This window comes from Chroicocephalus ridibundus, chromosome 1 (genome assembly GCF_963924245.1).
Source record: "Chroicocephalus ridibundus chromosome 1, bChrRid1.1, whole genome shotgun sequence".
Classification (NCBI taxonomy): Eukaryota; Metazoa; Chordata; class Aves; order Charadriiformes; family Laridae; genus Chroicocephalus; species Chroicocephalus ridibundus.
This window is the reverse complement of record NC_086284.1, coordinates 52731630-52745779: the sequence shown is the minus strand read 5'-3', so window position 1 is coordinate 52745779 and position 14150 is coordinate 52731630. Positions and strand designations below refer to the sequence as shown.

The window sequence follows — 14150 nt, the reverse complement described above, 5'->3', positions numbered from 1 at the left end:
CCGACCCCCTCCCCGACCCTTGCCCCTTCCCCTGATTCTCCGCCCTCCCTCCCCGGAGTTTCCTGGGGGCTCCCCTGCCTCCGGCTCCCCTTGCACTTCGAGGCTGCAATTTGTGATCCACGGAAGATTTCCGGCCAGCCTAGCACCGCCCCTCGCCCCTCGCCCGCCCCCCCCCCCCCCCCTCCACCGACATCACCGAGAGACAAAGTCAAAGAAACCGTCAGGAGAAATGAACTAATGCGCCTCAACGTGGCGCCAAGTTTCCTTTCCCTCTTTTTTTTTTCCTAATGAAACCACTAATATATTTCTTGTGGTGCTTTCTGTCTCAGTGGCATTTTATCTCTTCTGGCCCGTTTGTAATTTATTGGGCAGGCTTTTTCAGGGCCAGGATTTCTCTCTTTTTTTTCTGTTTCGTTTCCTCCTCCTGTCCCGTTTCCTGCCCCCGCTCCCCCCTCCCTCCGTAGTTCCTACCCACCGTAACGAACCCGAAGGCCAAATCTTCGTCCTGGGGACCCGAAATGACCACAGCAACTGTTGTAATTTGTCAATGGTGTAATTACATTAATCTGATAAGATCATCGTCGGCAGGATGTCTAATTTACTTGCAAGCGGCAGCCAGGGAAAAGCTTTGACCAAATTAGCATGCCGCCGAGACCAGGGGGTGCGGGCTCCATATGGCTCCCTGGTTTTCCCTATAAATAACCCTCCTCCAGCCCACCCCCGCGATTACTTCCCCCCCTACCAGTATGCCGCAAAGTTCGCCAGCGGCGCCGGACGGGAGAGGTACAGCCCCGGGATGCAGAAGGCACCCGGCGGCCGGCCTCCCTCTCCCGTCCCCGCCTCCTCAGCCACCACCACCTCCTCCTCCTCCTCCTCCTCCTCCTCCTCCTCCTCTTTCTTCTCCTCCACCTCCTTCTCCTCCTCCGCGCGATTTGACAAGGCAGGGCGAAACGCGGGTTTCCACTTGCACCACCAGAGGTGCAACTAGTTCTTCGCTCGTAGGCATCTGAAACCCATCCAAATGATGCAGAAACTTTTGTATGCTTGGCTCCTTTCTTTAAGGCCAGGCACCGATTTTTCCGCTGTGTAATCTCTTTTGTCAGAAGGGTGGGAGCTGGAAAGGGCGGCGGGGGGGAAAGGGGGAGTCGAGGGAGGGGGAGGGTGTTGAGGGAAGCAGGCGTTGTATTTCAAGGGAGAGGATATTAAGAGCATCCCTAGAGAAATATCTATGCATGTACCTACGTGCATCTCTAATTTTTATACATAGATAAGAATGTCAAGATGCACAACTGTTGGTTTCAGCCCTCTCCTCCCCTCCTTAAGGGAGACACTATATTCTGTGGGAACAGGTGGCGTGAATTGCTAACAGTGCAGCAATCCCCTCCTCCCTACCCCCTTCTTTTCCGTGATCATTTAAATTATAAAATATATCTATATATATAATGCAATAATCCACGATTCAACATTGCATAGAGAACGCCAGCAAGAGAACAAACCCAGCATGAAACACTATAGACTGCAGGGGAGGAAGAAATGCATTTAAAGCAACGATAAAAATGGCGTGCAGAATAATTACCTCAAATTGCTATTCGCTTGACACCCTGACACTGATTCTGTTCAAGCCGTTGGGAAATACAGTAAGGCAAACGCACCTTCCTCGCCTGCTTGTGCAGGTGTGAGTGTGTGTGAACGGGGGCAATAGGGAACTGGTTGGGAGGAGGGAAATGCTAAACTTTCCATCTTAAAAGAAAAGAAATAAATTAAATAGTCCATTTAGGAGAAAGCATCTAAATAGATCGACAGTTTTTAATGCCAACGTTTTTAACGCTTGCCCTGTACGTGGATTGATTTTTTTTTTCTCCAGCATTCCCTCAGCAGATGGATTTTTGCCACTGCAGCTCAGCAGAGGGTGTCAGATCTTTCAGAGTGCACCAGGTTGAAACGAGCAGAGCCTCTTAGCAACTCTCCCTCTGCGTGCATGTGAGTGTGTGCGAGCGTGCGACTCGGCAGCAGCGGAAGAAAAAGGAAAGAAGAGCGAGCGAGCGAGGAGGGGAGGCAGCGCGGCCAGCAGGGCGAGGCGAGGCGAAGCGCGGCGAGGCGCGGCGCGGTGCGGTGCGGTGCGGTGCGGTGCGGGCGGCCCCGGCCCAGCGGCCAGGCTCCGGCCGCCGGCCGGCATGGGCAGCCGCGCAGCGCGGCGGGGGCAGGAGCCGCGCAGCGCCGGCGGCTGGGCGGCCAGCGCTTAAGGCTGGGGCCAAGGCGCTTTCAGCACCGGGGGCGCTGGACAGCGCCCGGCGGGCGGCGGGCGAGGAGCGCGGCTCCGCGGGCGGCTCCGCGGCAAGGTCAGTCCGGCGCGGAGCCGCGCACGGCGGCAGCCTCCGCGGGCAGCGCCGCGCTCTCCGCCCGCGCCTCTCTAACATGCAGCGGCGGCCAGTGGCTAGCAGCACCGTTCCCGTGCCGGTGAGCCAGCCCGGCCGGCAGACCTCCACTTAGCCGCCCGGGAGGCGACAGGGAGGGGGATCGAGGAGGGGGATTGTTTTTTGGTATTTTTTTTTTCCTTCTACTTTTTTTTTTTTTTTTTTTTTTTTTTGCGTGCCTTGCAGTACGTGCCTGGAGAGTTTGTGGATATAATTATTGACTGGAATCTGGGCTGTTGCAGTTGTATGTGGGGGGGGGAGAGAGGGAGAGAGGAGAAAAGAAAAGAGTCCCCCCCCTCCGCAGACCCTCCCTGCTCCCCCTCCCCACATTTTTTTTTCTCCCCCTTTGGTGGTGGTTCGGACATTTCATGTATTGAATGAACTGGAATTGCTTTCCGTGTGAGGAGGATGGTTGCTGTTACTTTGTGATGAGATTGGGAATGAATTGCTCGGTTTAAAAATGCTGCTTTGGATTCTGTTGCTGGAGACGTCTCTTTGTTTTGCTGCTGGAAACGTTACAGGGGACGTTTGCAAAGAGAAGATCTGTGCCTGCAACGAGATAGAAGGGGATTTGCACGTAGACTGTGAGAAAAAGGGATTTACCAGCCTGCAACATTTCACCGCCCCAACTTCCCAGTTTTACCATTTATTCCTGCATGGCAATTCCCTGACTCGACTTTTCCCTAATGAGTTTGCTAACTTTTACAATGCAGTCAGTTTGCACATGGAAAACAACGGTTTGCATGAGATTGTTCCTGGGGCTTTCCTTGGGCTGCAGCTGGTGAAACGCTTGCACATAAACAACAACAAGATCAAATCGTTCAGGAAGCAGACTTTCCTGGGGCTGGACGATCTGGAATACCTCCAGGCAGATTTTAATCTATTGCGGGATATTGACCCGGGAGCATTTAGGGACTTAAACAAGCTAGAGGTGCTGATTTTAAATGACAATCTCATCAGCACCTTGCCCCCCAACGTGTTTCAGTATGTGCCGATCACCCACCTCGACCTCCGGGGAAACCGTCTTAAAACCTTGCCTTACGAGGAGGTCTTGGAGCAGATCCCAGGCATTGCTGAAATCCTGCTAGAGGATAACCCCTGGGACTGCACTTGCGATCTGCTGTCGTTGAAGGAATGGCTGGAAAACATACCCAAAAATGCTTTGATCGGCAGAGTGATTTGTGAGGCTCCCACTAGGTTGCAGGGCAAAGATTTAAATGAGACCACAGAGCAAGAGCTGTGCAAAAAGAACAGAGTGGATTCTAGCCTAGCTGCTCCCCCTGCCGAAGAAGAAACCTGTGATCCTGGTCCCATTCCAACCCCTTTTAAAATACATGGCAAAGAAGACCCTGCCACACCAGGATCTGGTCCAAACGGAGGTACAAAGATTCCCGTCAACTGGCAAATCAAGACCAGACCCACTGCTGCCGTGTCGACAGTTAGTGCCAAGAGCAAGCTACCGGCTACCGTGTCCTGCCCGCAGATCTGCAGCTGTGATCAGATCCCTGGCTCAGGTTTAAAGGTTAATTGCAATGACAGGAATGTGAGCAGCTTGGTGGATTTGAAGCCCAAGCCATCCAATGTGCAGGAGCTGTTTCTTAGAGACAACAAAATACACACCATCAGGAAATCCCACTTTCTGGATTACCGGAAACTTAATTTACTTGACCTGGGCAACAACAACATCGCCACCGTTGAGAACAACACCTTCAAGAACCTTTTTGATCTCCGATGGCTCTACATGGATAGTAACTACTTAGACACCCTGTCCCGGGAGAAATTTGCTGGGCTGCAAAACCTGGAGTATCTGAATGTGGAGTTTAATGGGATCCAGCTGATCATGCCCGGCACCTTCAATGTGATGCCCAAACTGAGAGTCCTCATCCTCAACAACAACCTACTGAGGTCTCTCCCAGTGGACGTGTTTGCTGGAGTCTCGCTTTCCAAGCTGAGCATACACAACAATTATTTCATGTACCTCCCAGTGGTGGGGGTGCTGGACCAGCTCACCTCCATCACCCAGATCGACCTGCACGGCAACCCGTGGGACTGTACTTGCCCTATCGTGCCTTTCAAACAGTGGGCGGAGATGCTGCGCCCCAAGGTGATTATGAGCGACCTGAGGTGTGAGTCCCCTGAAGATTTCTTCAAAGAGGATTTTGAGTCTCTCTCCAACGACGTGATTTGCCCTCAGTTAAAAATTTCACCCACATTAACTTCTCCTAACAAAACCAGCACCGGGTTGACAGAGACAGGTACTCACTCCAACTCCTACTTGGAGACCAGCCGGGTCTCTATTTCGGTGCTGGTGCCAGGGCTCCTGCTGGTTTTTGTGACCTCTGCCTTCACGGTGGTTGGCATGCTGGTGTTCATCCTGAGGAACAGAAAGCGGTCCAAGAGGAGGGACGCCAACTCCTCTGCATCTGAAATCAACTCCTTGCAGACGGTCTGCGACTCGTCCTACTGGCACAACGGGCCCTACAGCGCCGACGGGGCCCACAGGGTTTACGACTGCGGCTCTCACTCCCTGTCGGACTGAGGCGGCGGGCGGGAGGGACGGGGGACGGCTGCCACCCGGGACCGGCCCTCCGCCCTCCGGCCGGTGGGGCGGCAAATGACGGCCGGGGATGGCTCTGCACCTCGGCTACCTTTCGTGAGAAACAAAACGCACGCACGCACGACTCACGACTCCACAGCGAGCACCGAGGCCCGGTGGGCGGCGGGGGGGAGCCCGGTGCCGGGGCGCATCCTCCCGTGCGCTGCCGGGGCTGCAACAGACAAGCGAGGACCCGCTTCCTTCGGCTCCGGTGGGGCGAAACACGGCTCCTGGTTTTGTTGGGCTTTTGTTCTATTGTGTTGGGGTTTGTTTTGCTTTTTTGCCCTCCTCCCTTGCGGACCGACCCTTGTCCGAGAGGCCGGGAAGAGGAGGGGGGCGGAGGAAAGGCTGGTGTCGGCCTCCTCCTGACGGCAAAGCAGGAGTGGAAAGTTGCACGAAGGCATGAATGTAATGTAAATAAATGACTCCGAAACAAACAGACAAATGGACAAAAAAAAAAAAAAAAAAAGTGCTGCATGGCTCGCATGGATACAACGCACCCCAGGGACGCTCCAGCCCCCGACTGGAAGCAGCGTCTAGTTCACACCATCATCCCTCTTACCTGATAAGTCCCTTCGTATCAAACCTTCTATATAAGAAATACAGTATGATAATAAAAAGTGCCATTTCGCCATTTTTGTGTGATCAATAGGCAGTAGAGATCGTACTTTTACCGTGGAAAAAATTGTAAAGGTTTTATTTAAGACATAGTTGCATGAATATTCTCACTGGATTTTTTTTTTTTTTTTTTTTGAGGCGGGAATTATTTTGCTGGGAGATATTTGCTTTGTTGATGGTGGGTTGTGTTTTGTTTTTGGGGTTTTTTTTTCTTTCTTTTTGGGGGGTGGGTGATGGTTTTCTTTTCTCTCTGTTCTTTTTCAATATACATATTCAGTATTGCCTTTCCATCTGAATGTAAAAATCAGTACCCTTGATTTCTATTATGGTAACAGTGTAAACATACAAAAAAAAAAAAATCCAAGGCAGTTAAGCATGACCAATTAATGTCACTCTAGTGCTTAGGCTGCAAAGTTTAATGGTAGAAAATTCTGTGCTGTTGTAAATCTTACTATAACTTGAGGAAACCAGACCTGAGGAAGCAAGTGAAACTTACTAATTCTATTCGAGGATTTTATAATGGCATATTTTTTCAGTATTAAAGTGAAAATGTTTTCAACTCCGGGTCCTTACCATTTTTCCAGCATCAGTTCTTGCAAGTGGGTTATTTGGGTTTAGGGGACAGAGCCTCCTTTCAGTGCTCTCTGTGTGTGTTTCTCTCTCTCTCTCCCCCTCTCCCTCCTTCCCTCCCTTCCTCCGTCCCTTCCTCTCTCTCATTCATTCACACGCAGAGGCACAAACACCCTTCCCTCACTCCTTCCCCAATGTAAATAACACACAGAAGTTTCCTGCCTCCTCCCCTCTCCCTCGCCTCATGTTTTTTTTTTTTTTTTTTTATAATGCGGCAGTGAATCCCTTTATTAGTGCTGTGAATCTCTCGCTGCTGCCGCCGCCGCCTCTGCTGCACACACTGCAGATATATTAGGAATGTTAGTGGGGAATTTGATTTAATTGACTCTGCCTAGCTCGGTCTCATTAAGCCGGAGCCGGATTTCACCGGTCAGCACTTCAGGCCCGTAGGCAGCTTGCCGGACTGCCGGCGAGGCGGGGCTGCTGGGCTCCAGCAGCTGCTGCAAGTGGGAAAACTAATTAGCGAAGGGACTTTCCCATCCCTGCTCTGGGTAGCTGCACGCTTTGATATTAAATGCTGAAAAAAAGCAACCACCAAACCCACGGCTCAATGCTCCAGCTGGACTCCAGGCAGCTTGCATTTGATCCCGATCCTGTAAGGGAAAGTGCCCCTAAACTCAGTAAAACCTGTAAAGGCGGAAGCCCCTGCAGATCACTTGTAACTCGCAGCTCGAGTCCCAGTGGAGATATGGAGAATTTCAGTCACGTTGCTTCTGGCTTTCTCGAGGCAGAGAAACCTTTTAAAGAGTAAAACACCGTAAGGGACTTGCTAAACTTCAAATACTGATTCGGTTTGCTTTAGAGAGAATGCCCGCGTTTGGGATATGATAGGAGAAAACAGACTTACACACATACGCATTGCAATAGATAGATAATACTCTTGAAAACGAGGCAGGAGCCTGATTCCGGATGTTCATGAAGTATTAAACGTGGGCAATGGATCATTCCTCCAGAATCCTTTATCACTGTGGAAAGGTCTGTGGTCTCCTAGAAAATACCTTGAAGTTTGGTTGTGTAGCTCCGAAAACGGGATGTCTTGCTTAACTATGCAAACCGTTCGTATTTCGAGGGCCCTTCTTTATTCCCCCTTGCTTCTTTGTTAGGCTGATTGTTCTGCCAGGACGTTCTGTGTAAAACAAAGTGATGGCAGTAGAGGCACTAGTTTGCCATTGTGCAACCTACTAGAATGAGAAGAAAAAGAAAATGCATTTACATGTGAGACAGTATTTTTGTCCTCAGGAGGCCATCAACTTTATTTTAAGCATAATAAAAAACCCAAACCAAAAACAAAACAAAACAAAACAAAAAAAAACCAAAAACCCAAACAAAAACATTTAAGGATAAGCCAGTGCACCCCTAGATGACTACCTAAGTGTTGCTGCCTTCTCCACGATATTGTGGTGTTAAAATTGAAGAACTGAGAGCATTAAGGATACATCCCAACATAAAAAAAAAAAAAAAAAAAAAAAAAAAAAAAAAAAAAGTCATAGTTACATTACAAGCACTGTTGTGGAAGTTAAGATAAAAGATATAGTAAATTTAAGATGTTAAATCACTGCCCGACATCAGATATGCATACATTCCAGAGAGTATAATGCTAAAGATATGTCATTTTGATCTGTCATCATTGAGAAGTAGCATAAACTTAACTTTGCTCATTTACTTTCCTTAAACTGCTATTTAATTGTCACACTTAAATAGAAATGTCGGTTCAATTGAAGTGTTGAAGGTATGCAGTCAGCACTCTGGGCTGGGGGAAAAAACAAAATGACCCTTTCTCTTTCTATGTCATTTTCTGATTTTAACATTCACATGATTCTTTCTTCCATCTTGCAGACACTCGCCCTTAAGACACATAGATCACCTAATTCTCTGAAATGATGTAACAATTGCCGTGCTTTGAATTACGATGTTTATCTTATTTGCGTGTTTATCATTTCCAATGTATTTTTTATCAAAAAAAAACCAAACACAAACAAAACCCACTCCACTAAAGAGAAAAATAAGAGAAAGAAAGAAAAGGGATGGCCGAGGATGTATTGAAGGAGGGTGAAGAGCAAATATATTAAATATGTTTAGCTGTACGGCATTAACAACAATAACAAAAAATTAAATGTTTTATTTACTTTGATAAAGCCTAACTGTCATAATAATAATTCTAACATTGGAAGCCTATATACCATCCATGTTGTGTCAAAACATGTGCATATTTTCTGCTAACTTAAGAAAAATTTCGTAACTTCAGGCATAACATATATAACATTAACTTACTTCTTATTGCTTCTTAATCACAGTAAAGAGATTTCTGTTGTTTCAGGAAGGACAGACAGAAAAGGAACAGATATCTTGTTTAGTTAGTTTAAAAATAAAAAGGTTTTGGTTTTTTTTCTTCAAACACTTCAACTAAGAATAGCCTAAAATGTAAACTGTTGCCATAGAAATATATGCTTGTATGCATTGTAGCCTCTTGCATGCCGTTGCAGAAGACTGAATGGAACTCTAGGAACAACCCGATAAAAATTTAAATTAATACCCATAGGGGTTATGTATCATTTTGAGCAGAAGTGTAATGTTGGAACTGCACAGGAATGCATTATTATGTTGCTTTACTGTATTTATTGTTTGTGCCAGGTTATTTTATAGTTTTAGTGCAGTTGCATTGAAAAGACACTGTTTCAGATCAGCTTGCTTACTAAGGTGATATAAACTTTTTGCTTGCTTGTTTTTAGCAAGAACGGGGTCAGATTTTATCTGATAGAGAAGAAAAGGCTTTGTGTACTAGTGTTTACTCGGGTAGAACAGCCATTAACTACAAAAGGTGAACAATTCACACTTTCTTAAGCAGGTGGCAAAAGCTCATTAGGGTGAAAGTTACGGCAGCAAGAAGCTGCAAAATGCTCCTCCTTCCCAACCGAATAACCTCTTGCTTCCATTACCCACGAGAAGTTTTGTAGGTCTCCCAAGTATGAAAGGCCCTCAAAAATAAGTAGCTCTTAGTAAAGGGGCAACTTCTTTATCTTTGTGTTTTTGTCAGTGGCTTATTCAGTTGCAAAACAAAGCAGGATTTTGTTCGAGAGTTTAGTGAAGTTGTTTATACTATTTGGATCAGTCAGAGCAGGTTTGGCTACATTTTTATTCGCGTGTGATCCAAAGTGAGCTTTCTTAGATGATTATGGACTTCAGCAAGTAGATCCTTTTGTATTTAGGAAAGTTCCCATAGGTATACACGTGAAGTAGGACAATTTCTGTAGCCGAATCTTATTCCATGTGTTTGTGCAGTTCAAATTTGTGGGAATCCTTTGTGATTTATCGTACAGAAATTTCCAGGAAATGGGCAGGACTTCTGAGTTGGCTGCTGCATATGTACCTTTTTTTGGTATTTGGGAATGAGTCAGAAATTGAAGAATTAATGGTTTGTGTTGGTAAACTACAATTGTCCTAAAATCATCCAGATACTTGTATAATCTGTTTAAAATCTATAATGTATAATCTGTTTAAAATGTATTAGGAGTATGGACATGGCCAATCAAAATCACAAGAATCTTTTATTGTCCTCAGCTTCTCCCAGATGGAAGAACATTAGCAATGGAAAAAATGAGGACTAAAAAATGTTGCAAGTATTGTGTTACATTACATTACATTCATTATGATTATGTTTAGCAATAGTACCTTAGTGGGTTAACTTGTATCAGAAGATGATATTCAATGTAATTGTCTGAGAGTTTCAGAAACTTTTGTATTATCTTATAGGTGTAGAAATATAAACGAGATCCATCAGTATTACTTCTCCAAGATTAATTAGCAGGTCAATTTATATATATTGTCATGCTGAATGGTTTCATTTACCAGCTAAAGTTTCTGAATCCATTTCTGTGCATACTTCTTAAATACATTCTTCAGTTATATGAGAGAGGAACAAAGTCAGCAGAAATTCTCCTGAAGGAAATAGCAGTCTAGCAGCATCAAGCGCATGAAGGTTAAGAATGAAAATTCATAGCAGAGGAAAGAATGGACAGAAATAGCCCATTGTAGAAGAAGCTGAGTTGACTCTAAGTGAATGACTGTCTTAAGTGTCATTATCTTCGTGGTATTGTTTTAGCACAAAGTGCTTCAGCTTTTGCCCCATAGAAATATTGATGCCATCAGATCTCCTTCTCCATCTTTCTCCCTGTCCATTAGGTAGCAAGGTTGAACCCCCTCAGATACTTTCCAACTAAGACAGTGGAACAAATTGTCTTACCTATTAATGACTTTTATTATTATCATGACTGCTCAGACAGACCCCTTAAGCTTTGGTCTCAAAGCATGTCTAAGCATGGGTTGTCATGCTTGGTTTGTGTTACTTTACCATTCCTGAATTGACTGCAGCTCTCTTGCAAGTGGCAAGTTTAGCAAACAAAGTGCATTAAAATGTGACTTGAGGGAAAAAAAAGAATGGGAAGATAATGGTTCTTTTTTTCTTTAAATGAGGATTCAAATAGTAAAGATGGGCTGGGAAGCCACGATGAAAACTTCGGAGACTGGTGGAAAATGTAATGCAGAACAGCTATGAAGAAATTAAGAAGCAGTATGGTCTACTGGAAAAATATTAGGGAACATGACTCATTTTCTGGATCACTATGTAACCTAGAGAGCAGGTGGCATTTGTCTCACCTACGTTGATGGGCTTGAATGAGCTGCCCTAGTACAAGCCAGTAGTGCCCTAAGAGGTGTCCTGGAGTATCTGAAATGTGGGTATGAGGCTGGTACTTATGAAATAAGGACTAGGGGACACTAATATATTTCTGGAGTGACAGCTGGAGCCTAGATAAGATACATTCAGACATCTGAAATAGGAGTAGACACCTGGAAACAACTGAATTGAACACTGCATCTACGCTGAGAGGCTGGTGACTTGATTCACCTGGTCCACATAAGTAATTTGAATTACCTTGGTATCTGAGCTGTCTATATGGTGCTGACAGAAAAGACTGAAGGCTTGGAGGACATAAGGTCAGTGGGTGCCCAGGCAAGGTACTTTAAGATACTGCAAATGCCACTGCATGTCTATGAATGGGCAGAGGAGTTGAATCCTAAATGTATCTCATTTATACACACCCGCACTGCCGATAATTAAATGCACATGAGAACCAAATCAAACCCTTGAAATTATACAAAAGGAATGATATCAGAGATGTTTGGCTGAGACATGACAATTAATTTTTAAAGGACAAACTTTAATTTTTAGAGGCTATAAATTAGGTCAGATGTATCCCACATATTTTTTCCATCTGTTTTCCTAACTTGGTTTTTATTTTTGCCTTTTCGAATTGCTAGCTCTTTGACTTGGGGATTGCATCCTAATGTTTGCTTTTGGATAGGAGTCCTATTTCAGCAGAAGACTTTAGAAATTGCTATAGTACATAATAACTATAATAGAAACATCATAAAGTAATAGAAGGCTCAGGAAACAAAAATGTAACAACAACAAAAAAAATCCTGACAGTTATTGCTGCTACCATAATAGTAAATGACTAGTTCTTGGGTCAAGCTTGAAATATAAATGAGGAATACAATACTCCAGGGTTGTAGTCATTATTGAAGTCATTAAGATGATCACATTGAGAGATATGTGCTAGCAATGGATGCAAAAATACAATGGAAAGTGTTTCAGAATAAATCTGGTTTATGAAAAGAAAGTGCCAAACTGTAAGTGTTTTTTCACAGGAGGACTGAAAAGGGAAAAATATAATTTAATTATGGACACACAGTAGCAACCTATTCACATGAGATATCTTAAAGGGAAGACAGATGGTAGGAAAGATTTGAGTGCAAGATGTAGAATATATGGCTAGACCCCAGGGACTATTACTCATATTGCAAGTGGATGTATAACATTGCCCAGGATAAATATGGCACAACAAAGTTGGCATTATTGTGTACTGGGCACTCTGCAGGCAACATGGTCTTTTAGAAAGAAGTGTCAGAACTTAAGTTGGGTACAAATGGAGAGAATGAAAGCATAAAAACAGTATAAGATTTTTTCCACTCTTACAGTTCTGAAAGAACATGTTGCAAAATTAGTTACTGTGGTTATAAGGGTTATTTTATCAGGTGTCTTTATTGAGGAATTTTCTCTATTTTAGTTAACTTGGTAAGAAAATATTGATAAACAGGATATATTAAAAATACAAGCATAGTACTAATTCTCTGGTGTGTGGTGAAGATCATAGTAGTCAAAAAATAAGTGTGTGAATGAAAAGGTGATCCTTTCTTGGAAACATTCATCCAAATCTAGGTTGATGGATACCTCTAAACCACTGAAATAGAAACATGTATATATCCTATAGGGAGAAAAAAAAAACAAACCTGTTTTCTCTTTCTCTTTTTTTTTTGGTCGTTTTTGTGCTTTAATTTAGATATACATAGTTTTGAATGTAAGAACATGATGCACAGACAAAATATGACAGTGTAAGAATGAACAAGAGGAATGCACTAAATACAGGTGCTAGCCCCTGCAGATTTGCTGAAATTACTCAGGAAAGAGAACTGCAGATCTGAACGGCAGAGTGAAAGATGTTACTGGCATTGGCTAAAGGTGCCCATGGGAACAGGAAGCACTTACGTTTTTGAAAGGTCTTTCTACAACCATGCTGCTATTAATGAAAAATGATCTTAACTAACTAAAATTTTAGTATAAGACAATAGTCCTCTGGAACTAAATAAATGAGAAGGTATATTTAGGATAATGATTAGACTGTTGATTTGGGCCTTATAATAAGGCAATATTGAAATTAAGCTGAGAAGGAAGTGGTTCTTACTACAGATTCATAAATTACTGTCTGCCCAAACTTAGCTCAGTTGCAGACATGTATATTAAATTAGGCCCATTTGTGCTTTGAACAAATTCATAGTATTCATAAGCTCCAACCTGAATAATAAATGTAAGGATTCTTAGCTGCATTTTTATTGTATTTGAGCATGTCCATTATGTTATATGGATGAAATTAGGAATGAAATAAAAGTGAAGAGAAAATTTTGCTAATAAGATTTAAAAACAGGTTGCATATTTTAAAGGATCAGTTCTGGCTACTATAACAGAGTACTGGTGAGATAATGTTGAAATGTGGTTCATTTACATGTATTTTATCAGTGCAGTTGGTTATTTGAAAACAGTAAATTTCTGATTATGAAGCAACAAGCTTATGACAAAGGCATTTAGTAGAGAGTGCTAAATTTAAGATAATTGCTATAGAAGGATTGCTAGTACCGATATTAATGGAGCCTTAATCATACCTAGCATGATACAGAAAGCAAATGAAAATCATCAACATACATGCTTCATCAGAACACATACATTTTTTAGACTTAATCCCATCCACACATAAGCGTCTGTATTTTTCACTGAATTAATCCTTTTTTCCAAATATCGGGGTTTACTAAATTAAAAAACAATTATTCCTGTAGAGAGAAAAAAGTCAGTTGCAAATCCCTGCTCTGTCTGGATTGATGGGAAGTCAGTCTTAATCTCTCATGAAGGACCAAACTGGCGAATAGTAGTGGAAGAAAGAGAAAGTTTAGAAGTCATAATTGTGTGACACAGATCCTTTTGCATTGAACTGAGTGGCACATACCTCTTTGGCTGGAACGGGATACTCTGTCCTGCTAAATTAATGAAACCAGAACCTAAGTGAACTCAAGCACTGGAGCTATAATCCAGAATAAATAATCCCTAATGGACCATCCCTACTGAATAACTGTTATATCATAACCTAGCTTTTCTTTGAGTTCTCCGCTGGCTCTGTCCAAGACAAAATTGCGCAGAGGGGAATCACCCTTGACAATGTGAACATGAGCCAATTTGTACTTGGACTTTGAGCCTAGGATTTAAGTCTGCTTCTTGCTCTTTTATA

The 14150-nt window shown here is 43.7% G+C and overlaps 1 protein-coding gene across 1 annotated transcript; it reads left to right on the top strand.

The window, feature by feature from the left end:
- Nucleotides 1–1456: 1456 nt before the first annotated feature.
- On the top strand, nucleotides 1457–6393 carry SLITRK1 (SLIT and NTRK like family member 1). The gene has a single exon (XM_063336148.1). It carries the CDS (start codon nucleotides 2875–2877, stop codon nucleotides 4951–4953), a length of 2079 nt encoding a protein of 692 aa, XP_063192218.1. The 5' UTR covers nucleotides 1457–2874; the 3' UTR covers nucleotides 4954–6393.
- Nucleotides 6394–14150: the final 7757 nt, after the last annotated feature.